General features: G+C 34.0%; 4 protein-coding genes across 5 annotated transcripts; all 4 read left to right on the forward strand.

Moving 5' to 3' along the window:
* Nucleotides 1-5,916: 5,916 nt before the first annotated feature.
* On the forward strand, nt 5,917-13,306 carry SNX1 (sorting nexin 1). Its single transcript, XM_012217614.4, has 11 exons — nt 5,917-6,180; nt 6,305-6,439; nt 7,558-7,693; nt 9,594-9,727; nt 10,736-10,810; nt 11,285-11,444; nt 11,558-11,691; nt 11,822-11,890; nt 11,977-12,056; nt 12,688-12,748; nt 12,835-13,306. The coding sequence occupies exons 1-11, from the start codon at nt 6,169-6,171 to the stop codon at nt 13,054-13,056; spliced, it is 1,218 nt and encodes a 405-aa protein (XP_012073004.1). The 5' UTR covers nt 5,917-6,168; the 3' UTR covers nt 13,057-13,306.
* A 281-nt stretch (nt 13,307-13,587) lies between these two features.
* LOC105634716 (uncharacterized) lies at nt 13,588-16,159 on the forward strand. Its single transcript, XM_012217613.4, has 3 exons — nt 13,588-14,025; nt 14,170-14,223; nt 15,831-16,159. Exons 1-3 carry the CDS (start codon nt 13,729-13,731, stop codon nt 16,062-16,064), a joined length of 585 nt encoding a protein of 194 aa, XP_012073003.1. The 5' UTR covers nt 13,588-13,728; the 3' UTR covers nt 16,065-16,159.
* Nucleotides 16,160-16,294: 135 nt separating this feature from the next.
* LOC105634753 (uncharacterized) lies at nt 16,295-22,246 on the forward strand. The gene is made up of 9 exons (XM_089717760.1): nt 16,295-16,835; nt 17,147-17,569; nt 17,868-18,012; nt 18,093-18,334; nt 18,800-19,737; nt 19,838-20,175; nt 20,399-20,662; nt 20,760-20,965; nt 21,411-22,246. The coding sequence occupies exons 1-9, from the start codon at nt 16,578-16,580 to the stop codon at nt 22,125-22,127; spliced, it is 3,531 nt and encodes a 1,176-aa protein (XP_089573886.1). The 5' UTR covers nt 16,295-16,577; the 3' UTR covers nt 22,128-22,246.
* A 981-nt stretch (nt 22,247-23,227) lies between these two features.
* LOC105634715 (chaperone protein dnaJ-like protein) lies at nt 23,228-27,243 on the forward strand. 2 transcript variants are annotated; one of them, XM_012217612.4, is made up of 8 exons: nt 23,228-23,578; nt 23,672-23,789; nt 23,907-24,029; nt 24,215-24,301; nt 25,694-25,770; nt 25,903-26,030; nt 26,165-26,301; nt 27,029-27,243. In XM_012217612.4, the coding sequence occupies exons 1-8, from the start codon at nt 23,382-23,384 to the stop codon at nt 27,062-27,064; spliced, it is 903 nt and encodes a 300-aa protein (XP_012073002.1). In that variant the 5' UTR covers nt 23,228-23,381; the 3' UTR covers nt 27,065-27,243. The 2 variants fall into 2 exon arrangements, with proteins under 2 accessions (XP_012073002.1, XP_012073001.1); XM_012217611.4 differs by having other exon boundaries at nt 23,230-23,578; nt 26,856-27,243.
* The last annotated feature ends 22 nt before the right edge of the window (nt 27,244-27,265 follow it).

Below are 27,265 nucleotides of genomic sequence, written 5' to 3' on the forward strand. Positions count from 1 at the left end.
ATATAATATTGCTGATATTTAAGCAGGTAGATAATCCCACTTTTAGGAGAAATGCTATCGAAATTTCGATAGGACCTAGATCAGTTTTAATTAATAACATAATAAATAAGCTTATTTAGATAAATTCTATAATTTGATACATAATAAATATAGTGCTCTGATTATTTATTATCTTTATTATTCACTTAATTATTAACATATTTATTTATTTATTTTCATTATTATTGTTACTATTGTTATTTATTTTATTACTGTTGTTTATTGTTAATACTATTTATTTATTTATTTATTTGCATTGATTTTGGATGTCTAATTGTGCATTGTATTACGATGTTCAACTGATCAATATGTCTGCATTTGATTGCAATGTTTGATTAATTGTGTTGTGATAATGTTATGCTTTGTTTGTGTGGAATTGGGATGAAGTGGGTCACCACGGGTTTGTGAGACCGTTACCGTTATATGGATCCAATTATGATTACCGTTAGCCGGGTAAATGGGAGATCGGCGCCCCCGTGTGCACCTACCGTTACCGTTACCGTTAACCACGGGTTGGCTTCTCGTCGTTGCGCACCGGACAGTCTAGATTTGATCGCAGCCCGCAGGGTGGCCTCCTGTTGTGAGCGCTTGATGATCTAGATTGGATGGAGACCACCGGGTTGCCTCCTGTTGGTATGAAAAAGAAAAGAGAGGATAGAAAAACAATGAGAGGGCTGGTCAAGTGAGGATTAGACCGGTCGGCCAGTATGGGGGATCGGCTCCCTGGTGCACATGTGAGAGGATGAGCCATGTGGGAGGACGGCTCATCGGGGGTTCGGTGACTCCACTGACCAATTTTCACGTGATGTGATTATATGAAGATGTTAATGATTGTGAGTGCTGGTGATTTGCCATTTGTGTGATTGGCTGCGTGAGCATATAACTAGTCGGATGACTAGATCGATATGTTTACACATTTGTGTGACTGCGTGTGTTGTGCGATAATTATTTCTCCTTAGAAAACTCACAAGTCTTGCTTGATTTTTCAGGAAATAAGTTTTTCTTTAATCCGATTTAGGCTACGTTTCTTCGGCACTGGGCAATAGAGAAATTTTCCTAGTTTCATAATTATTTTAATATGTAATCATGTGTATAAAAAGCTATGTATACCAAAGAGTTAGTGACTCCGCAGTTATAGGATTTACCTATATTTAGTCGTGTATTAACATAGACAAAATAATTCTGTAAGCCATATTAGAATGTGATGTATTGTAAACTAGGCCCGAACTATAGAATGTTGTAGATGATAAACTTGGGCCAAGAAATAATAGAATGTTGAGGTTTATTTTTCATAATCATATGGGCTGAATGTTGAAATTTATACCGAGATAATAGATTCTAGTGTTTCAGGCTTACTACGGGTCTCGGGGGCCTTAAGCTTACCTGGGCCCTAGTGCCGGTCCGGCCCATGGAGTCGGGTCGTGACACTTAGTTAATCAAAAGGTAACTAAGGAATGGATAACTGCATCTAATGATGTCGTTACATCCGTTCATCCTCCTCTAGAAGAAATTAAATTTGGTCATCAACATCAGATAGTTATAAGATCTCCTTTTAAGATGATAAAATACAGTAGACGATGATAAGAAAAATCATACGTTAAAAGATATTAAAAATGTTCAATTATAAAACAATTACACAAACCAAATACTCAACACAATAGCGTCACAATTAGATAGATTAGAAATCTAAACTCCAGTATCTTATACTTCTCCTATCCAAAGACCCTTATCAATTACTAAACCAGAAGTTCCAATATTTAAGCCACATGAAATACCTGCTGAACAAATAGTTAAGTTAGACAAAACAGAAGACATGTTAGAAAAGATAGGTTAAATTATTTGAATATTTTCTCTTCTTCTAGTATTAAGGTATTAAGTAAAGACAAACAATTTGAAGAAGAAGAAGAAGAATCTGACACAGATATTAGTCAATTAAAAGAACAATTTAGTGAAAATTTTATTATTCAAAAGATTCATAACGCACCGTTGCCCAAAACTAGAAATTTCTACCCTAGGCCAACACCTCCAGATATACAATATGAAGATAGATCTGTCATGACTCAGGCTAGATACGATGGAGAATCAATTAATGAATGAAATATAAATGGATTATTAGAATACTAAATAATAAATATGTTACAAGAAATGATTATGGCCTCATCAGCCTATAAGTCTAAAGGTAATATTAATCCAGCAGTAGCTCATATATTAATTTCGGGATTTACTGGTCAATTAAAAGGATGGTGGGATAACTGTCTTTCTTTAGAAGAAAGACAAAAAATATTAAATGCTACTAAAACTATAGTTAAACAAGAAGATCAACATCAAATACATATGACTATACAAGATGCAGTTAATACATTAATTTTTTCAATTACTAAAATCTTTATAGGTGAACCGAGAGAATATCAAGCTAGAGCCTCTAAATTATTAACTAATTTGACTTGTCCAAAGTTACAAGATTTTAGATGGTATAAGGATGTACTTCTTACAAAGGTATTTACTAGGCAGGATTGTAGTCATGCCTTTTGGAAAGAAAGATTTATTGGTGGATTATCTAAGTTATTTGCTGAAAAGGTACTGTCGAGAATACGAGGGATATACAGTGGATTTATACCTTACGATACCCTCACATATGGAGAAATTATTAATCATGTTAATAGTGAAGGTTTAGCTTGATGTATAGATCTTAAGTTAAAGGCAACAATGAAGAGTGAGTTCCATTAAAGTAGAAAAGAATTAGCAAGCTTCTGTAGTTGGTATGGATATGAAATGTTACATCCTCCTTCTGCTAGAAATAAGAGGAAACATAAGAAAAATCCCTATAGGAAGCCTTTTAGAACTAGAACTTTTCGAGGTAAAACCCTTAAGGATAACAAACCTCCTCAGACAGCTAAGAAGAATACAATTAAAAGAAAAGGTAAAAGACAAATAGTGTGTTACAAGTGTGGAAAGGTAGGACACTATAAGTCACAATGCAAGATGAGAGAAAAAATAAATAATTTAGATATATCGGATAAGTTAAAGCAGCAAATGATGAGTTTGTTGCTCACCAATACAGAAACAGATTTAGAAATAAGTGATAACCCTGAAGATTTATATAAAATGGAATCTAGTTATTCAGAAGATAATTCAAGTGATATAGATAACTGTGAATGCGATGGTCCCTGTATTTGTAAAATAAATAGTATAAATGTAGTCACTGGAGAAACATATTTTCTTTTAAACTGTATAGATAAAATTGAAGATAATGACGTTAAAAGGCAATATTTGTTAAAACTAAAAGATGTGATATCACACAAAGACGAAAAACAATATGAGCCCAATTAGTTAAAAGAAATATTTAGTAGGTTCAATAGTAATAAAGAGAAACTTTCCCCTTCTTTAGCCGACCTACAAGGAGAAATTAAAATAGTTAAAAGAGAGATATAAGAACTAAAGCAGGAACATAATAAAATTAAACAAGACATTATTCAGTTACAAGTTAATAAAATTATGGATGTTCAAGCAGAACCCTCGAAAAATAAGAAAATAAATAATTTAGCTGAAACATTGTATTATGATGAGTTTATTAATGTAATATCTAAAGTAAGTTTTCAGAAATGGATAGTTTTAGTTAAATAGTAATTAATAATGATTTTTATTTAACTACGATTGCATTAGTTAACTCTGACACAGATTAAAACTGTTTACAAGAAGGATTAATTCCAACTATATATTATGAAAAAACTAAAGAAAAGCTATACACAGCTGATGGTAGTAAGTTAAGAGTAGAATACAAATTAACAAAAGCAAAAATATGTGCTAACGGTTTTTATTTTAAAACGCCCTTTATTTTAGTTAAAAATCTTATTACAGGAGTATACTAGGAACACCCTTTGAAGTAGATAATGAAGGATTAAAAACAAATATGTTAAATAATCAAATATGTTTTAAATTTATGCAACCAATTAGACAAAAGGATTTGAGTGCTGCACATGATATTTCTATATATAAAGAAATTAATCTTATTAAACAAAAACAAAACATATTAGCTATTTGAAATAAGAAATTAATAACATTAGAATTGAAAATCAATTACAACAAATTCACATACAACAAAAAATTAAAGACTTTGAAGAAATTTTAAATAAAGAAGTATGTTCAAATATTCCGAACGCCTTTTGGTCTAGAAAACAACACATAGTTCATTTACCTTATGTAAAAATTTTGATGAGAAAAATATTTCAACTAGATCTAGAGCTATACAAATGAATAAACAATTACAAGAATATTGCTACAAAGAAATAAATGATTTATTAAATAAAGGATTAATTAGAAAATCTAAGTCTCCTTGGAGCTATTCAGCTTTTTATATCTAGAATGCGGCAAAAATAGAAAGAGGAACACCCATGTTAGTTATTAATTACAAACCTTTAAATAAAATATTACAATAGATTATGTATATTATACCAAATAAAAGAGATTTGTTCAAAAAATTACATAGTGCAAATATATTTTCTAAATTTGATATGAAATCAGGTTTTTGACAAATACAAATACATGAATATGATAAATACAAAACTGGCTTTAATGTTCCCTTTGGTCACTATGAGTGGAATATTATGCCATTTGGTCTAAAAAATGCCCCTTATGAATTTCAAAATATTATGAATGATATTTTTAACAATTATCGCGAGTTTTCAATAGTTTACATAGATGATGTACTTATTTATTTAATTAATATTGATCAACATTTTTCTCATTTGAAAAAGTTTTATAATATAATTACGCGAAACGGTTTAGTTGTTTCTTCTCCAAAAGTTAAACTATTTCAAACTAAAATAAGATTTTTAGGACATGACATTTTTCAAGGTACTATTAAATCGATTGACAGATCAATTAATTTTATTGAAAAGTTTTCTGATAAAATTACTGATAAAAATCAATTACAAACCTTTTTGAGATGTCTGAACTATGTTGCTGACTTCATGAAAGATATTCGAATTTTATGTCAACCACTATTCAATAGGTTAAGGAAAAACTCTTTTTCCTGGTCTGAAAAACATACCAAGTTAGTTAAAACCATAAAATCTAAAAATTATTATTTTCAAAGTTGTATTAATTACATATTAAATTAATATTTTACACATGAAAGCCAAAAACCTTAAAAATTTGTTATTTCTTTTGTCACGAGGTGTGGATTATCACAAAAAGAGAAGTTGAGAACGCTACAATTTTTTTTTTTGTTATATGGGTTAAATTATGTGTTCCACATGATTTTTTTTTTTTTTTGAATATTGAGAGAGACTAGACTATGTCTTGGATAGCAATTATATGAGACATTACAAGGTTTTTTTTTTTTTTTTCAAACTTCAAAGTTAAATTATGTATTCCACCTATATGAGATATTTTTTTTTTTTGAACATTGGGAAAGGCTAGACCGTGCCTTGAATAGCGATTATACGAGACATTAATCTATTATTTTTGAAATTTAATTATGTCTTTTTACTATATAAATATAAGCATATGGTAGTTATTTCTTATTCAATTCAAAAATTTACATCGTAAAGTAAAGTATGTTTTCAGAGGTTATTTGCATTTATAGTTAAGAAAATTTGGAACTATCGAATTTCAAATCGAATTTTAATAGAAAATTTTAAATTAAAAAAAATATTTAAAATAAAATAAAACGAATTTTAAATGTTAAAATATTTTGGAATGCAATAAGAAGAGTGGTCATTCGATTTCTAGCGTTGGAATTACACTCCTAAACTAATCTGTGGGACAAAGGGGGCCATAAAACTTGCAATTCAATTGATCCTAATGGATCCATGTTGGCCCAGGTGCATGTTACACGTTTCGGCAATCCTCACCAAAAGGCCAAAAAAAACTACACGCCAGGTTGGGCGACTAAAACCATCCACAGACTTACGGTTAAAGCTACTGTTATCTCATTGAATTGCTCGCAACGCGACTCTTAAGTTATACTGTGTTGACGGAGAACCTACAGGTATCTCCCTCCACCTCTTGTCTCCGGACGGAACCGCTCGCTTCGCCAGTCACCACATAACGTATGCTTGCCGAATAAGAAAGAAACGAGTCCAACAATCTCAGTTTTGTTCTATTGGCTCCCTTAACAATTAGGCCATGATTACTGCGGTAAATTACCAATCTACCACCCTGCTCTCTCCGGTTACATTCTCTGCTTGCAAATGCGATTAATTATATGAAAATTAGTTAAACTGTTGATTTTTTTTTTTCGGTTTGTGTGAAAATGGAGCAGCAGAGAAGTTCTTCGGGGTCTTCGCTTAGCCCTAGATCTCCTACATCACCGCCTTACTTATCAGTTTCGGTGACTGATCCTGTCAAATTAGGCAATGGCGTCCAGTCTTACATCTCTTATCGCGTCATTACCAAGGTTATCTCGCTAATTTTCTTGTTCTTTTCCTTCTTTTGAGCAGTTTCCAGTTTGCTAAAGGATTTGTTTTGGTTTGAGATTTTGATTGGCATGTCCGCAGACATGTCAATCAAAATTTGAAGTGTTAAATTTTATCATATTGGTCCTGTGAGTGAATGAGTTTTGACATTCTTATGCTGCTTTTGGTGAAAGCTGAAGTGCATCTACTTGGTGTTCAATGCAAAATGGAAAGAAATTGCAAGAAACATAAATAATATATATTTGTGCCAAGCAAATATAAATCTATAATTTATTTGATAAAAAACATAAGAATTTACAAAAAAAAAAAAAAAAAAAAAAGAAGAAAAAGAACGGGCAGTCAGAGAAGACAAGAATCAACCTCTCTCCCATATTTACATGCTCGATTCTTGTGTTTTGATGAAAGAAAAAAAAAAAAAAAGAAATTTTAATGAAGATGGAGAGAAGGGAGAGCATGAAGGTTTTTCTTTGTAACATATTGCCATTGAAATAATAGTGAATTAATACAATTTTAGTACTTAATACACAATTCCCGTGGAAGGATACTTACTCATTACTTTATTACTTATTATGATTTTGTGTTCCGAAATTTGGTTGTCAAGTTTTTAATAACCTATATATAACTACAAATTAAAATGCTTTTGTTGGGTGTTTGTTAGCGAGTCTCTAAATTTCTTGCGATTTAGGACTTGGGTAATCTTTTGAATTTTTCAGTCTATATAATGTCATGTCTTGAATGCCACATGAATGCCTCTTTTTTAAAGTTTGATCGTGCATTAGATTAGTATGATCTTAGTTTTTGTTTTTTGATGCCATAGCTTCTTGGTTACGATATGCCTGTATCAATTAAACATACATTTGAAACGTTTTTGGCAAGTTGTTTAAGCAAGTATTTCTTATTCTCATATTAGAAAGTGTGTGAGACAATTTTTATTTTGATGATACTATCAATTTTGATGATATTATCAATTTCTTACTTCTTTTTTCCATTTGGAAATTTTTTACTCAGTTTTTTGCATTTGAACGTGGAATATAGAAATCTTACAAATTCTTCTATAATTGTAAGTCATAGTTCAATGTTTGTGGGGTTCTTTTGGCAGACAAACTTTCCAGAATACCAAGGGCCTGAAAAGATTGTTATTCGACGTTACAGTGATTTTGTCTGGTTACGAGACCGTCTTTTTGAGAAGTACAAAGGTGTTTTTATTCCTCCTCTTCCAGAGAAGAGTGCTGTAGGTAAGAAATGGAAATCATCATTTTTGTTTGTTGATTTTTCTTTCAATCTATTATTATTCATCATGCATTTGTCGTGAAGAGAGGTGGTATCTGTAATTTATAGTGCCTTTCTTACACATCATTGAAAATTTTATGGAGTAGCTCCTTTTAGTCACGTATTTCACAGTTTTATCAGCATGCCTAATAGCTTCTTCTGGTTATTCATTAAATTGACAATTGAGGTGAGGATCTGGCTTGAGCAAATATTATTGTAGTTGTCAAATCAAGAATTGAAATTTTTATTTTAGAATCGAAAATTGAGAATCAAATCGAATCGTAAGATTCAGTATAACTTTTCAAAATTAATTAAAAATAAATACATATTTATTTATGGATATATTTCCATTAATTTTGTCAAAAAAATACTAAAAATTAATTGCTTATAATGTATTTATATAAATTTCAATTCTAAATCGTTTGCTAAACACAAAATGAAAGAGAACTTAATGACTTGTGTAGTTGTCAAGTTCAAAATATCAAATTATGAAGTTAAAATTTTAATATAAAGCAAAGTGAAACCATCAAGCCATTAAAATTTCCTATCAAAATCCATATTTATTCATTATTATTTTCAAGTTCAAGCCCTTCATTATCTCCATCTTCTAATATAACTATATTCTTCTGTTCTTTTTTTCCCTGTATTAACTTTTCCATTGGTTTTGTTGGGTAAGAGAATCATTGGACCTGAGAATTGACTCGAATCGTAAAATTCAGGATCCATACCGATTGACCCGTAAGATTGAATCGTTTAGCATGAAAATTGAATCAAATCGTAAGATTCTGATAACACTGGGCCAAAGATGGATATCAAATTGACAAAGCCAATCTCATGTTTAGCGAACAAACTCATACAAACTGCTTCATCAAAAGAAGCCGATGTCTTTCACATCAAAGTTTATCCTTTTGTGATCCTTCTCGGAAGAAGAAAATTATTGAGACATCTTGTCGGTAGCATAAGAAGGAAAAGGAGAAGAAAAAAGGAAGAAGAAGAGAACCGATAAAAAAAATGGATGAACTTGTTATTTTTTTGTTTTCAATCAAAAGAGCGGTTTTTAACCCAGAAGATTGTAACTTTTATTGAAGCCCAATTTTGTTTGTCTTTATTGTTCTCCTTATTCTTAAAGTGACAATATTAGTGATTAAGACCTCATGAAAGAGAAGACAACTTTTGGCCAAATATGGAGCATGAAATTAAGCATCGTAGCACCCTTAGATGTTAGCCAAGTTGTTTGCGAGCATTAGAATGGCAAAAGGAAACAAATCATCTAAAAGATCTTGACATCACGAAATTATCCATGAATCCTTGCATTTGACGTGCACTTTCAATCACTTGCTTAATTATTCTTTTGGAATACTTTTTGCACCATTCGGAGTTGAGTCTTTACTTGTGTGCTCATCTTGTCATGCTACCCTGAAATATGCATAAACAAATGAAGAGCACAGTATTTCACAGAAGAGTTAATACTGTCACATTGTTCTGTCTCTAGCAATATTTGCTTTGGTAAAATTACCACTAATACTTTTTTAAGTTTTGGCATCACTCTGCAACTGTTTGCTAGATATCATTTGGTCAGTATCTATAGGAAAGGCTTTCATATGGTAATTGCAAGGCAATTGTAACTTATAACATAATCTGCAAGTGTTGACATGCATTTGACATGTGTCTTTGCTGGCTTGGTCTCCCATGCACTAATGATGAGGCTTCACATTCTGGTGTAGCCTATTCTTTTGTCTGATACCGTGTTTACACCAATGTGAATATGTGATTTAAAAGGAAAAATATGGAAAAATGGACGCATGAGGAATATGTTTGGCGCGTTTTGAAATTCAACTTGCACTTACTTTAGTTTCTTTAATGCAGAAAAGTTCCGTTTCAGTGCTGAATTTATCGAGTTGAGGCGTCAAGCACTAGATATATTTGTGAATAGGATAGCATCACACCATGAGCTACAACAAAGTGAGGATCTGAGAACGTTCTTGCAGGCAGATGAAGAGGTGAACTATTTTGTATTTGGTGCTGAGTAATACAATTCAGCATTGTTTTTGATTTGGTGAAAGTCCATTAGAAAACATCAGTTCATTTATCATATGTGCCTCCCAGTTTTCCGTGTTTGGATTGACTTTCACTCACACGACCAACATATGCACATGCCCATACTCTCACTGTATATATTATCCCCCCCCCCCCCCCCCCCCAGCCAAAGGTTTAGGTGTTTCACTAGGGCTTCTAGATACAGCAAATTGGTACAATTATTTTCTGTTGATGCACACCGTCTTTGCTAAACATTCCTGTTCTGCTAAGTATTTAATTAATCAAAATTTGAAATCTCTGATGTACTTATTCTCAAGAAGAACAAAACAAAAGAACAGAAGAAAAAAACAAATGAAAAGAAGAAAAAAGAAAAAGAAACTCTCATTAAACAAAGGTAGATGAGGATATGGCTTCAATATAGAAGGTTCTGTTTCGTTGACATGCGTATGACTTGAAAATTGATTCCTTTGAATTTTTCAACCTTAAATCTGACCAAAATGCATGATCAATGCCTTTTATGGTTTGAACATTTCCATGATCAATGTTTATATGCTTCAATCAGTGTTGCACATTACTTTGACATGAACTGCCTAACCAAGTAGCCTAGGATTATCAAGCTACTAGTTGTTTGTAATAAGCTCTTGATGGTGTTAAATAGAGAAGTCAATTATCACATTTAATTGATCATCTTGTTAAGCAGCTGCTGATGTTGCTCATCACTGTTAATTTCAAAATGTGGATTTCTGCCCTTTTATGTTCTTAACTTCAGGAAGAAGTTACTTATACTGGTTCAATTAACCTTATTTTAATGTAAACTAATAGCGTGCTTCTTTTATCTTTCTCCTAAATATAAGGTTTCATATTGATGGAATTTTGCAGCATTTCCTTCTAGTATTTTTAATGTATCTGATGTTGCTAGGTAAGTGTGTTTTATCTTGGTACTAATCTATTTACCTATTTTCCAAATCCAGACAATGGAGCGATTAAGGGCTCATGAGACTGGTATTTTTAAGAAGAAGCCAGCTGATTTGATGCAAATATTCAAGGTATCATGAACTCTGCAATGTTCTATGGTGATTGGTATTTCTTAATGGCAGACAATGTTAATTTAACATTGCCGCTAGGCCTGCAACCATTAGTGAAGTTTCTTATCTAGTCATTGATTCAAAAGTTCCCATCGAATTTTAGATACTGTGATATCAGGACTTGTATAAATATATGTTGGATGGGTACGTCTTAGTTCACAGTGTTCTTTGCTGCAACATCTGTGGATGCTGTGAGATAATACTTAACTACTCAAAAGTGAAACATTCAAGCTAGATCCACAGAATGTCGTTTATATGTCCTGGGATCAAATGCTGTATGTTTTAATTGGGAATCGATTTTCCTACCTGTTGGTTAAGTTTAACATGGCACAACACTTCTCTCCACTTGAACAGTAATTGCAGTTTTTAAATGTACCCACAAACAGTAAAGTGATGCAATTTGATCACACCAATAATGGTCTAAACTTTTTACAGGATGTTCAATCTAAAGTTAGTGATGTTGTTCTTGGGAAGGAGAAACCAGTTGAGGAGTCGAATCCTGAATATGAGAAGTTGAAAAATTATATCTTCGAACTTGAAAATCACTTGTCTGAAGCTCAGAAGCATGCATATCGTCTTGTAAAGAGGCACAGAGGTAAACAATGTTTTATTATGATGCATTCCCTCGTGATTGCTTTTTCCCCCCCCTTTCTTTAGAAATACTAGAGTATAGTTGATTACTTGTAACACGGTTGTCTATTTCCTCAGAATTGGGGCAGTCTCTAGCAGATTTTGGGAAGGCAGCCAAACTCCTTGGTGCTTGTGAAGGAGATGCCCTTGGGAAGGCATTCTCTGACCTTGGGGCTAAGTCAGAAACACTATCCATCAGGCTGCAGAAGGAGGTAGGATTTAAGTTGGAGTGTCATCCTTCCACATCTGAAATCTTTTTTCTGTTTTGTAACTGTAGATTTTGATTGAAGTGTTGATCAGGTTGATGCTAATCAGAGCATTTATGATCCCTTAAATTTGCAGGCTCATCAAATTTTAATGAATTTTGAAGAACCTTTGAAAGATTATGTTCGTGCCGTACAATCTATTAAGGTGAGTTTTAGTTGCCTATTTTCTTCTTTCTTCTGGTCCTAATCCTCAGTATAGAAGCTGATCTTTGTTCTATGTTCCCAAAACAGGCTACCATAGCTGAGAGGGCCAATGCCTTCAGGCATCAGTGTGAGCTGGCTGAAACAATTAAATTGAAGGAGATAAATCTGTATGACCCTCTACCTATTTCTTTTCTTCCCTTAACTTCATTATGTTGGTCCTTACTTGTAAAATTACCATGGATATGACGAGAAATAAAAGTGGTATTCTATCAAAATGACAATTGATGTTGCAAGAAATAGATTTTGCTATTGCATATTTCTGCTATTGCCTTTGTACTGATGATTGTAAAGCTATGATGTTTTGAGCCATGCAACTCTAAAAGAGCATGTGTGGACATGTTAGTAAATGGAATTATTTCCTGGTGGTAAATGTTACAATTAGATTCTCTTCTTTCAGGTTTCTTGAGCACCGTATTTACTCTTTCAGGAATATTTTTCAGATAATGCATTAAAGGAGGTCTTCTAACATAAAATGGAACTGCAGGGCATGATTATTGTTGAAGAAAAATTCAAGAATAGCCAGAACCTTCCTCTACTATTGTTAATATATGTTATTTAGCTGTTAAAACTGGATGAAAGCTGGAATCTTTCTTGACTACTCAATGCAACAAAAACTTGGAAAATACTGAAGTGGATTGTTTGCAAATGAGATTATTCATCTAGTTCGTAGTTATTAGGTTTTTGCTGATGGGCCAGAGGATATCTGGACTTCCTAATTTAGATCTACTTTTTTTCCAGTGACAAGCTCATGTTGACGCGATCTGATAAAGTTGGAGAGGCTGAGATTGAGTATAAGGAGGTAATTTAATCCCATATGATATGAGTATTCATCACTTCACTTATTATATATTGGTTGTCCAACGCTAGAAGTTATCTGTGATGCAGTTGAAGGCAGACAGTGAAGAAGCAACGAGAAGATTTGAGAACATCGTGAGAATGATGAATGAAGAGATAGTACGTTTTCAAGAACAGAAAACACTGGAAATGAGGATAGCTTTCCATGAATTTTCTAAAGGACAGGCACGGTTGGCTAATAGCATTGCAGATGCTTGGCGAAGTCTCCTTCCTAAACTCGAAGCTTGTTCATCTAAGCTCGAAGCTTGTTAATCGTAATGGTCTGATGCCAAAAAAAGCTTGTTCATTGTAAAGACTTAAGATTTGTAGGAGTTACTTCTCTTTCTGCCGTTGTATGAGATTTGCAATTTCTTGTACAAGTTGAAGTTATAATTGAACAGGTGGTGAGTACACCTGAAAGCAAAAAAGTGAAAACGATCAAAATCCATCTCAAGCTTCGGACCCTTTTCAATGTTCAAAGTGATACTTGATACTCCTCTAATGTCCGATATTTTCTTCTCAATCTTCCATATTCAGATTTAGGCTTGATGAATCTTCATATATTAGTTGATTGTTTTCCTTTTTGGAACAAGATCATATAATTAGTTAAAATTTCATTTTTCCTACTCTTTTGGTTTTATTTTCATTTTTGTCGTCTCACCAGTCTGAGCTTGACGGTCTAATTTGACTGGAGTTCTGACTTGCCATCTAAGTGAGCCTGAGCTTGCACATTTAAAAATAACCTCATTGAATTTCTGAAGCGATAAAAAAAATCATCTAATTTTCTAATTATAAAATTATTAATCTAAATGCGAAGGATTGTTTTCCTACCTTAGAAATTTGGAGAATCTTATCGAAATCTATCTCGTAAAATCTGCTGTCTCTGTCTCTCTCCCTATTCGGAATAAGCTTTGGTAGTTCAGTTGCGAGTTGCCGTTACGAGCCATGGCGTGTGCAATGAGTCAGCTCCTATACCCAACCCGTGTGGGTTCCCACATGCAAATCTCTCCCTCTCTGCCTGTTTCCCGCCCATGCATTATGACCACAAGAGAGGACAAGAATCGGTTCTTCAGGCCATCTGAACTTCTTGGTTACCAGAATCTGACAGCAGTGGCCAAATCTTCGCCGGAAAATGACGGCATTGTGGCTGCAGATGACGATGGTGATGGTGGCGTCTCTTTGGGGACTTTGAAATTGCCCTCCAATACTGACCTACCAAGATTTGAGACCTTGCTCTTCCAGGTCTCCTAATCCTCTTCTTCTCTAGTTCAAACTATATGATTTGCAGGTCACTGATAAAATATTTATGAAAATTGAACTGAATTTTTTTTTCTTTTGTCGTTGTTCTTTTTGAATAATATGTGCTTCTTTTTGTGTGTACAACAGTGGGCAAACAGTCTTTGCCAAGGAGCTAATCTACCATTACCAGTGCCATTAAAGGTCAGTTAAAATTTTTCTCTTCCATTTCATGATAACTAAACCAGAAGGTGGAGTCGTTTAATTCAGTTTTAGTGCATAAAAGCCTGCTTTTTAAGTTCAGTATGTGGGTTTTCGAATAGAGGTTATGTTGGCAAACACACAATGGACTCTATCTGAGCACTGCGACTTTTAGTTTTTAACGAACTATATGATTTTTTAAATTGAATTTGTAATCTTGGCCGGCACTTTATTGTTTTGAACTTCTCAGGGTCTTTTTGTTGATATTTCTTTGGCATGATATATACGTTTAGTAGGGGTTCTTGTCCATAAACTGTATGAGACATTAATTTACTTTCATCCTCTTTAGTCCTTTATTGGGTCTTTCTATGCAGATAGGGTTACTTTTGCTTGTTCTCTTCTTAGCTTTGGATTCTTCCGACTCCTAGCATACCTTTTGCACTTTTCTATGTTTACGAACCCTGTATATGAATATATCCAGAGCATTGTATATATGATTGTGACTACTACTAAATTGAAAAAATCACCTCTTGGAAACTCTGCCGACTGCCTCTAAAGCTCATTTATGCCCTGTTCGGCAGCAGTGTTTGAGGTATTGTTTAATATTTTGATAGGGTTAAAACACTATCTTAAGTAATTATAAGGTTTGGTAATACAATATCTATCCTAGCGTTTAGAGTTTGAGACAGTGTTTTATGAAACGTTATCTTCATTAAAGTTACCTTTATCCATCATTTGTCTTTATCTTGTTCCTCGCTTTCATATTCTTTTTTGTTATTTTATATTAAACAGGTAATCAAATAGTTATTTGTACCGAATGCTTTTATTCTAAACCGCTATATAATCGTTAACCACTAACATCTAATATTTAACAGCTAACCACTATTAAAATAGCTAAAAACTACTAGAACAGCTAAATTTGCCGAGCAGACCCTTAATGTGTGATTTGTAAGCTGCAGTGTCCAAAAAGTTCCTTGTTATCTCAACATTGTTTTTGGCAATGATAATAATAATAATAATCATCATCATCATCATCATTTGATTCAAATCTACTCAATTCAATGACTTTGTTTTGATTTTGGTATTCATCTGCAACGTGGTTGTTAAAACCTTGTTTTGACTTTTACGATCTTATGAGTCAAACTTAGGAATTGATTTTACACAATGAGTAGAACCATAGCTTGGATAAAATTGCATAAAATCACTCGAAAGAAGTTAAAATTGTTGAATAATTTTACGATCTTGTGGTTTTACAATCCTACAATTCTACGATCTTAGTACATTAGTGTAAATCTAGTTATGGACATAGTAGAGTGGAAGCGAAGGATTAATATAGCCAACCCCAACTAGTTTTGAGTTAAGGCTTAGTTGTTGTTGTATATTATTTTTATTTTTTAAAATATTATTTTTTTGTGATATGTAAAATCTAACAAGTTACAATTCTAGTTTACTATTCAATTTTATGAACCCCTTTCTGATCTTAGGTTAAAAAAGCAATTTTAACAACCACGATCTGCAATATTACTTGCTTTTACTGACACTCTATGGATTATACAAATAAAACAAAGAAAATTCTTGCTTTAATGGCCTGATGCATTTCAATATAACAGGTAGATAAAATACCAGGTGGAGTTAGGTTGGCTTTCATTGAAATTGGAGATGGGAAGACTGAGGTACTAGTGTACATTGATTGTCTGGTTTTCCCAGCAACTGCCGGTTCAGGTCCTATTTTCCGAGCCATAAGGAATGGACCCTTAAAGGATAAATCACCTCCTGGTGAACCCAGAATCATGAGAAGTCTGCTGCAGGCCCTCCAGAAGTCAGTTGAAATAGCAAGAGTTTGAATTACTTAATGTAAAATGTAAAAGTCAACACTGTAATTCTCTTCTTTCAGTTTAATAAAATTAAAAAAAAATTATTTGCTCTTCTCTATAACAAATAGATTTTAGTGCTGGTGCAGTCTATAGTTTACTTACCAAGAGATTGATTTGGATTTCTTCTCTTGAAAAAAGATTTATTTTGATATGTTCTCTTGAAAAATAATATGTGGTCGTACTTATTCACTGACAATTAGAGGAATAATCTCTGATCCTCTTCGTTTCTATAACAAGGCTACAAGACAGTGTATGTCTACAAATATCATTTACATTTGCCTTATCCTGAATAAATTTATTCCATGGAAACATAAGAAAGTAGTGGCCTCTCCTTAAGAATTAAGGGCTAACTGTATTTTACTTTCATATTACAACTGGCCTCTCCTTTTAGTTGTTCCCTTTTTATGTTTGTACGAATATTAGGGTTGACGTAAAAGAGCTTGATCCTGGAATAAAAATTCTGGACTGGAGTTAGAAGAAGAAATGAAGACACAAGGCAATTTAGAAGGAAGATTTGGAGACAGAAAAGATGGTTATGATGCTATAGTTGTAGGTTCTGGATATGGCGGCTCTGTTGCTGCCTGTCGACTGTCCATGGCAGGAATAAAGGTTTGTTTAATGGAAAGAGGTCGAAGATGGAAAGCTGAGGATTTCCCCACTGATGGTTTAAAGCTCATTTCAGCTATGAGGATGGATCAGCCTTCAGGCTTCAGTTTTGGTCCAAAAGATGCTTTGTTTCAGGTTATTCCTAATTGTCTTTCTTTATTTATCTATCTTATCACATTTGCTTTGCATACAATAAAAGATAAGGTAGCCGGGCAGGCTATTATCTTTTAACATTTGAGGCTATTAATGCAATATCGTTTCTGTTCACACAAAGACGTAATCAACTCGCTACAAATTGATATAGAATTATATAAAAATCATCAAGTCACTACAAAATTGATAGAAAATTATAATCAGATGGAGTTGAAAGCCCAACCAAATCAGAGCATTTTTACCTGTTATTGTCTTATAGTTGGTGACTTATTGACATACATGAAAAATTTTAGGTATATGAACAAAATGATTCTCTAGCAGCAGTTGCTTGTGGGCTAGGCGGTGGTTCACTAGTCAATGCAGGAGTAATGCTTCCAACCCCAATTCGTGCTAGAAGAAATCCGAAATGGCCAAAGGAATGGGAAAGGGATTGGGATATTTGTGAAGCTTCTGCAGCAGCAATGCTGAGAACACAAAATGTTCCAGTCATGTTTCCAATTGCCAATGTAATGGCAGAAATAGCTAGAGCAGAGAATGAAGAAACTTTCGACAATTTAATCAAGCTCAGTATAAATTTTGATGTTGAAGATTCTCCATCCAATTCAATGAAGCTTCAAAAGATGAATAGCTGCTTAGCATGTGGAAATTGCCTTGCGGGGTGTCCTTACAATGCCAAAAATTCTACTGATAAGAATTATCTTCTTTTGGCAATACAGGCAAGTTTCTGTTATATCTTCTATATACCCGTTTTTGCTGAAAATTTAAAGTGTTTCATAGGTAGAAAATAGAAGATTTTGTACTAAGAAACATAGATAATATAAGCAATGGTAACAGTTATGGACAGTTACAAGCGATCATAACAGTTATGGACAGTTATGGAAAGTATTGTGTGGTTGACATCTTGATTTCTTGGTACTTCCAAATACTTGATTAAACAATGTAAAGTAATTAATAATCAATGGACTCCAACATCCTTTTTTCATGTGTTTATAGTAAGAATATCTTGTGATGCAGGCTGGATGTACTGTAGAAACTCTATGTGAAGCTCAGTATGTGGTTAAGAACACATATGAAATCCAACAAGACATAATAAAAAGGAGATGGCGTGTTTACTTAAATGAGATTGACTATATAACCTCCGATTTTGTAATCCTATCAGGTAGGAAATATTAGCTACAGATATTTGCTCAATACTTTGCTAGTCAAATTTCTAACATGCTCTTAACTTATTTCCCACAGCTGGAGTTTTCGGCACTGTTAAGATACTTTTCCAGTCACAAATGAGAGGATTGAGGCTTCCAAAAACTCTTGGGTCAGGATTCAGCTGTAATGGGAATTCAGTTGCTTATCTCGCTAGAAGTGCAGCCCCCTTGAGTGGTCATGGATTGAACAGGAAACAAATATCAAAGCTTCCTTTTCAAGAACGGCCAGGGCCATCCATCTCAACATCTTACACTTCTTCATCGGGTTTCACTATCCAGGTTGCGAATTTCTGCATTGCAGAACATGATTTGTCTTTATATTCCATGTTATGTTTTTAGGTTCTATCTTAACATGGTGATGGCACCCGAAATTTTATGACCACAATTTTCTGAAGTATTCTATACTTAACAACATAAATTTTGATAATCTTAAAGTTTAACTGCAATGCAATATGCTCATATTTCTTGAAGCTTATGTTAAGTGAGTATATTTTCTTATTCAATTTGGATGACCTGAGATTCTAGCAGTTCATCCTAGCAAAAGTCAGCCTATGTGAAATCAGATTTATCATGATCAATTGATCATTCATTCATCAGTAACCTAGGACTAGGATGGTTATGAAATATACACTTAAGAAAATGCTACAGGATGCGAAAGCAAATACTTATGTGCATCTAATAAGCATATTCTCTTGTGTCCTTTTAGCAGACTCTCCATGCTTACTGTTTTTCCTTCCAATGCAGAGTGCTGTAATTCCAAGTGCTTACCCTAACCTGCTGTTTAAAGAGATCCTTACTTATGGATGGCCAACAGGTTACTGGTTCTTTCATGGGATTTTTGACAAGCTGAAGTACATGATTGATTTTAAATCAACTGAAGCAATTGTGCTCAATGCAATGGGATATGATGAAGGTGATGGAAATATTATGTTAGACAAAAACACAAATAAAATCTGCTTTAGTCCACCCTATGATCCTTTGCTTCCACGAAAAATTGAAACCTTTCAAAAGCTCACCAAGAAATTAGGGGGAATCCTCTTTATGACTAAGTACAGGAGCACAGCAGTTCATCTTTTAGGTGGATGCAATGCATCATTAGATTCTTCTACTGGGGTTTGTAACCACAGCGGTCAGGTTTTTGATCCAGAAACTCCTGCCTCTGTTCACTCAGGCCTCTATATTTGTGATGCTTCTTTAATCCCGTGTTCTGTTGGCATAAACCCAGCTCTTACAATTGCAACAGCTGCTGAGCATGTGAGTAGACACCTTTTGCAAGATATTATTGAGTTTAACAGCAAAAGAGGTATAAATTTTGACATTTTAGCTGTTGATCGTAGTCAACATTTTTTTGCTGATAAAAATTTAGATAATAACCACAGTTCAAATGTTCTGATAAAAGAAACCATAAAAGGGTATGTGGGTGGTATGCCATGTGTAGCTTATCTCAAAATGAAAATGAACCCTCAGAATCTGAAAGAGTTTGCTGAAAAAAATTCATTTACTGGTGGATCTCATCCTCTGTTGAGGGGAAAGGTTGGAGGATATATGGTGTTTAGAGCCATTGAGAAGGATAAACTACACATCATAGATGGGGAAGTAGATATGTGTGCAGTGGATTGCAGAACTCCTTACACACAGTATATGCGCTTACATCTTCTCCTCGTAGCTTCCTCTAGTTCAAAGTATGCTTATGTTCGAAGTTGAATCCTTTCTTATTTTACTGAAGAAATTTTTTTGCTATTTTATTCAGTTTGGTAGAACTGATGGATCTTTTTGGTGCAGATATATTCTTGAGGGAAGGAAGATAATGAATCCGTATCTCCTGGCATTATATGCTTGGAAAGAGACTACAACACTGCATGTAACATTTAAAAAAATTCCGGTGAACGGTGCGAGGGAGAAAATGATGAATTTAAATGGAGAGCTTAGAGTTTCCTTCTGGGCACTTCTGAGGAGCTTCATGACCCTTAGAGGCAACAAGGCAGGAAGGTTCACATATATTCTACTATTGACTTTTGTAAGAACCTATGTCTTACAAATTCCGCGAGGGATTCACATAATCCCTAGTGATTCTTGCCATAAACCTTATCCAAGCAGCACTCTCCATAAAATAAAAACAGGTATTGGGCAAGCTAGCTTACAGATTTTTCACAAAGATTTTGATAAACCTTTGAAATCCAAGATACAAGCAAGGAAATCAGCTTATTGATTTGAAATGACTTGAACTAATACACTTAGTGATTATGCGTTAAAAAAATGGACAATGTGAGTACCGGACTCTTTCTCCTCTTATTTCTTCTTTATTTCTAATTTTATGCTGGCTTTGGCTTATGCATATTCCAGAAGATGGACATGTCATCAGCTGCAGGCAATGGAATGGCATTCAAAATTCACGGGGGGTTAAAGGAGAGAAACAATTAAGTCCAGTTCTCCTTCTCAATGGTCATTCTACAGAGAGTTACTGGCTGCCAACAGAACCACATGACTTGGTCAGAACTTTACTGGAGGAAGGGCATGAAGTATGGCTACTGCAACCAAGATTCCACCCGATGAATCCCGCTAACAGCTTCACTATTGAAGACATTGGAAAATATGATATCCCAGCTGGTAAAGAAGAATGAAAATGAATTATACTTTGTTTAGAGTTTTACAGATTCATTACTTTTTAAATAGCATTTTCCTTGCCATTATTGTCCTTTTGCAGCGATTAGTAAGATCCTTGAATTGCATGGAATGAGCATGAAGATACATGTAATCGCACACTGTGTTGGAGGGTTAGCCATTCATATAGCTCTGATGGGAGGGCAGATCTCTGCAACCCACATAGCTTCTTTGTCTTGCACCAATTCTTCAATGTTCTTCAAGCTCACTACACTATCCAGACTCAAAATGTGGCTTCCTCTAGTCCCAGTGAGCTCTTTATCATTGTTGTTTCTTTCTTTTTATGAAATTTTTAAGATCTAGACATATAACCAGACATTGTTGCTTATGGCAAAAAGAAATAAACACTCGATCGCAATAATGGAAGTGCTGTATATATTTGGAAAGTCTTCATATTCCTTTTTCTTAGGCCATACAGTTTATTCTCGGGTAAGAGAAATTCTCCGCATACATTATAGTTTCTATTGAATTCATTTACAGTGGTAAATACCGGTCCTGTGCTGAGAAAGAGTTGGATTAAAAATGGAAACATTTTTGGGTTTTAGAAAAGACTAATCAAGTTTTGGATTAAACCAAAACTTTAATCATCAATTTCTAGGACTAATGAAGATAGACAGGGTTCAAAACAAGTTAATAATATCAGTTCCCTTTGGCTTAAGGTTCAGAATCTGATTTAAATCAATTTGGAGTGCAGATATCAATGGCTATACTTGGCAAGGAGAATATTTTGCCTTTGTTAGAAACACCAAAGACATGTTTTCGGCACTGGCTCTTGAAATGCATTGCCTATTGCTTACCGCGATACGAGAGATGCACCTGCAAGGAGTGTGAGATCTTTTCTGGAATATTTGGGAATACCTTCTGGCATGAAAATGTTAGTCCAACATTGCATCATTGGTTGAATAAGTATAGCTCTACAAGGCTTCCTATGGCAGCATTTCCTCATCTGAGAAAAATCTGCAACTCTGGATTTATTGTCGACAGTAATGGCAATAACTCATATTTGATCCATCCAGAGAGGATGGCAGTCTCTACTCTATATATTTCAGGTGGACGGAGTCTTCTCGTAACTCCAGAGACTTCATTTCTTGCTAACAAATATATGAAACTGCACCAACCAGATTTTCAACATGAAAGGATTGTTGTAGAAGGGTTTGGACATTCGGATTTATTAATTGGAGAAAAGTCTTATGAGAAGGTTTTTCCTCACCTCATATCTCATATAAGAGTAGCTGAACAAGAAGCAAATGGTTTGGTGAATTTTGAGAAAAAGAAATGCAGTAAAGAGGTATTAGAGTGGTGTGATGATCCTTACGAGGGATATGGCAAATTTGGAAGTTGGTTCTCTCCTTCAGCTATTATCTTTTTGTTCTTTTCCTTTTTGTTGGCATTAGTTTCTTTATTGATGTGATTTTTGATAAGAGGGAAAAAGTCATTGCTTATTATCCATGCAACTGGCTGATGGTGTTTCTTCTTTGTACTATAAATAGCGACTTTTGATTTTTTACAATAAAAGATGCACGTTTCTTATTTCCAGATCATAACTCAGAGAATTCCCACCTGAGAAAAATCTGCAACTCTGGATTTTTGGTGGATTGCAATGGTAATAATTCATGTTCAATGCATCCAGAGAGGATAGAGTCTCTACGCTCTATATTTCAGGTGGATGAAGTCTTCTTGTGACTCCAGAGATTTTATTTATTTATTTATTTATTTTGGAAAGCAAAGCGAAAAAAAACCTTGCATTAATTTTTATAAAAGGCTAATAAACAATGTGGTATTGACTCGCACACTTAAAAGGCGAGCGTCTGAACAGAATGTCCTAGCCAACGTATGGGCTCTTATTTTGGTTTATTTCTTGTTTACAAATATATGAAGCTAATACATTTTTTTAAAATGTCTCTGAAGGTAATAGATAATGATGCTGTTTTGAATAGTTGAGTACACATAGAGACACGTGTTGTGTTTAGGTTACCTATTATAAAATATTTAAAATTTTTACTTTTAAAATTAAACTAAAATAATACTTACAGTCAAGTTGAACTAATTTATGGTGAAGTTTGATGAGAGTAAATAGACGGAAAAAGTATGATTTTATAAAAATCCCTGCGTTTAGTTTGTATTTTTTAATTATATTTCATAGAAAGTGACTATTTAAAAAAATAGCAGAAAAGCTGTATTTTCTTATTTGAGTGTAATAAATTTACCGAAATGTCTTATTATTTAAATACATTTAAATTTATATTATGAATATTATTTTTTATATAATTTAGTTTTCAGAAAATTGAGTTACAAATTGAACACGTTCAAATTATAATTTATGCAAAATAATTTTCTTTAAAAGCGTATTTTGTAGGATGGTATACCAGTCCAAAAATAGACTATTTTAAAATCTTTGAACAAAGCGACCGGTAGCAGCGACAACCATGCAGGCAATCAGCTAAAAATGAAACCGAAACTTTTGTCGTGACGTCTCTTATATTCTTTTCTTTTCTTTTTCTTTTTTTTTTTCTTTTCTAGCCCCGCCGATCCATAGATACTCTTCCGTACTTTCTTTAGATTCCTTCCAAAATCCTCCTTATCTCTTCTTTATCAATTATCACTGCGGGAGCGACAAGTGACATACAAACACTTTGAACGAGCTAAACGGAAGCAGACCTTAACGATGCCTACTTTCTCTCTTTACTCTCATCATTACCGTCTTCTCTCTCCAAACCAAATTTCTAAACCGTCAATCCTCTCACAAGCAACTCCTGCACGCCTCCTCTTATTATCCAAACGATCCTCTCGTCATCGAATTTGCTGCTCTTCCCCGATCAACAACTCCGACTCGGTTCCCTCCTCCGGCGATGGTTTTTCCAGGTTTAACTTTATTAATTAATATGTCTTTCTTTCTTTCTTTCTTTTATTTAATTTTTGAAGAGGAGTTTCAATTCTTTTTCGTTTTGTTTTTAGTAATTTTTGCATTATAGAAGGACCGGAGACTGTGCAGGATTTTGTTCAGATGCAACTTCAGGAAATTCAAGATAATATAAGGAGTAGACGCAATAAGATCTTCTTGCTCATGGAAGAGGTTAGGTTTCAATTTCTCCAGTTATTCATGATTTAAATTTCAAATCCCATCCATTTCTCATGAAAATGAAAATTTTGCGTGTAAATTCCTGTATTCTGTTCGACTATTTGTGGTTAGTTGAGGAGACTACGGGTACAACAGCGTATAAAGAGTGTGAAAGTTGTCAATGAGGAAGGCGGAGAGGAAGAGGCATATGAGATGCCTGATATTCCATCATCCATTCCTTTTCTTCCTCATGTGGTATGTTTGGAAGTTCTCTATTATATCGCATTTTGCAAGTTTTATAAAAAATGATCTGTAAGTTCTGAAGGAAATGTTTTGTGCTTGTTTTGTTTCCCATATTTTGCTTAATTGCTGTTCTTAGGATGGTGTTATTAGAAAAGGTTAATTTTGACTGATTAAATGCAATTTTCCTTTTGAGGTAGACACCAAAGACATTGAAGCAGCTTTACCTAACAAGTTTATCTTTCATATCCGGGGTCATCGTGTTTGGTGGACTAATTGCTCCAACAGTGAGTTGTTTCTTAATCGTTTCATGCTTAGAGAGTATGGATATTGCAGTCATTCAGCTATTTTCCTATATATTTATTTAGTCTTTGTATGAATGAGTTGAACCATTTATGCCTTATATGTGAAGTTATTTTATTCGAGTCTACATCCTCCAAGGCATTCTTCCTGAGTTTCCTGTTTTCCTTTGGCAAGTATGGAAGCCAAGTTTCTATTGCTAAGGCAACCTATATATTTTATTTAGTTTTTGTATGAATGTCTTGAACCATTTATACCTTACATGTGAAGTTGTTTTATTCAAGTCTACATTATCTAAGGCATTTTCCCTGTGTTTCTTGTTTTGCTTAGGCAAGTAGGAAGCTAAGTTTCTATTGTTAAAATGACCTTTTTTGTCAACTAGTTGGAAGAGGAGAATTGTGTTCAGAATACGTATTGTGAAAGAAAATGGAGATGGGAATGAGACAAGTTTTCTGCTAATATTCACATTTGTAGGTTATGTTGTGTATTTTTGCTGTTACCATTTATCAACTTTGTTTGGTGGGCTTTAATTCAGAGTGTCATAATATGATTTATAGAAGTCTTTCTGAGCGAGTTAACTATGATTTTATCAATATGTTATAAGGTCTTACTTGGGTTAACAATTCACTAGCAATTTGTGGAATATTCCGGTGCCACTCTTACTATCTTTCTGTCTGGTGTAACTAAAGAAAGCCTCTATTATTATTTGATGGTGATTCATGTTCTTCAAACTGCTTGAACATGAAAAAAATAATCTTATTAATTGGATAGTATCTCTTTCTTTTAAGAAGTGAAAATTTGAGGCTAAGCTCATAGCTACATCAAATGATTTGGAGTGACAATTTCTAACCTTGCTGGATTTGATTCTTTGTATTTAAAGTACCAAAGAAAAGTTAATCTTCAATTTCTGGGTGGTAATCTCTAAAATTATATTTAAATACAGAAGGCTTCCTAAAAATGTTGGAGTAATGGGGATAGAGATTTTAGCAATTGTCAAAAGAAGCAAAATGATAAATTAAAGAATCTGACATGAATAAGAGTGTGGCATGGTTTGGGTCTCTGTGATTCGTCTGCCAAGTAATAGCATTTGTGGTCAAATGATTAGGTGAAGGTAGGAGAGAATATGAAGAGAATGGAGGAGTTGTTAGTCAATCATATGCTGGGCTAGCAGGCTAGAGCAATTGGGATAGAGAATGTTTTTCTCCATTTTCTTACTAACCCCCTATATATGTGGGATAAATGATTCTCCAATATGTTATTTATCCATGCTTTAATTACTTATTCATTGGAATTCTTGATCTTGAGTTCTAGATCTGAACTTTTCAAATTCTTTGAATTGTCAACTAGTTTATTTATGTGATTTGTTCTTTACATTGCAGCTGGAACTGAAATTAGGTCTGGGAGGCACCTCATATGAGGATTTCATACGTAACATGCATTTGCCATTGCAATTGAGGTAGCATTTCCATTTTCCTCCAATTAGAAATTTTAATCCTTGAGCAACCAAATTTTTGCTATTATTCCACTACCTGTTTGCTGTGACCAAAACCTTGAATTTAACTAACAACTTGCTGATTGCTAAATTCAGTCAGGTCGATCCCATTGTGGCATCCTTTTCAGGTGGGGCAGTGGGAGTCATTTCAGCACTGATGTTAATTGAGGCAAACAATGTTGAGCAACAAGAGAAGAAAAGATGCAAATATTGTCAGGGAACTGGTATATATCAATTCTTTGTGTGGATAGGTTCTTTTTTCTTCCTAACCACAACTCTAGAAGCAAAAAACGAGAAAGTCTCATTTTGTTTTCTTTAATTTGTCTAAAGTTATATGTCGGTGTGATTTTCTGAATAGGATACCTGGCGTGTGCCCGATGTTCAGCAAGTGGTGTGTGCTTGAGCACTGATCCCATCTCACTATCAATTGATTCTAATCATCCATTGCGTGTGCCAACAACTCAAAGGTGTAAAAGCTGTTCAGGTGCAGGAAAGGTAAAAAATAAAAAAAATATATATGACAAGAAATATCTGCTTATTCCTGAAACCTCAAGTGGAAGTTTAATACTGCATCTACTGAAAATTTGCAACCTGTTCTAGGGTTAAATGTTATGCTAGCTACTGCATGTTTTGGGTCACTGGTTAGAGATAGAATTTAGGATCCATAGAACTCATGTACTGATTCTTTCGTCATAGCTTACACTTACGACCTTAACTGAGTAATCATGTGAAGTAAATGTTGAGTTGACTGTTTTACATTCAAGTTTGGTTTCACTTGCCTCACTGCCAATATTGGGTAGAGAATTGCCCGTGTGTACATGTGCGCATGTTTGCACATGTATTTTTAGTGGCATATAATGTGTGATAACATGATGTTTGATTATTATTGTATCTTTGGTCATGGCTTTCTGTCATTGACGTTATCTATCATTATTCCACTTGTAGTCCTTCTCCCGCATTCCTCCATCTAGCATGCTGTTTTCTTACCCTTTATCCTTTACCTATTTGTTATGATAACGTCTATTATCTGATTCTTGCTGTTAACTTAGGTTATGTGTCCGACATGCCTATGCACTGGGATGTTGATGGCAAGTGAGCATGACCCACGAATTGATCCTTTCGACTAATTCATTTTGTGTGGAATTATCTAGCTTGTTGCTAAATGTCTATTAGACAAATCTTAGAATCTCTCGTTTTCTCTCTCTATCTCCAACTCCTGAAGGTCTTTAAGGATGCAAACCAGCATGGAGGAAGTTAACTGATTAGCTTGGAGAATCCTGTTGAGCGAAACAAGCAGTGTATAGATATAGATGGTGTGGTAGACAATGGAAATTGCTGTCCAAACATTTTGGATTTGCAGGATTTTTTATTTCATGTCATATTCTGGATAACACTACTATAAGAGGAAATAGAATATCGTTTGATGCTCTTGCATTATTTGTATTTAATCCCATATTTA

The sequence above is a fragment of the Jatropha curcas genome, chromosome 2 (genome assembly GCF_041381405.1).
Source record: "Jatropha curcas cultivar XTBG-Jc1 chromosome 2, XTBG_Jcur_1.0, whole genome shotgun sequence".
NCBI classification, from domain to species: domain Eukaryota; kingdom Viridiplantae; phylum Streptophyta; class Magnoliopsida; order Malpighiales; family Euphorbiaceae; genus Jatropha; species Jatropha curcas.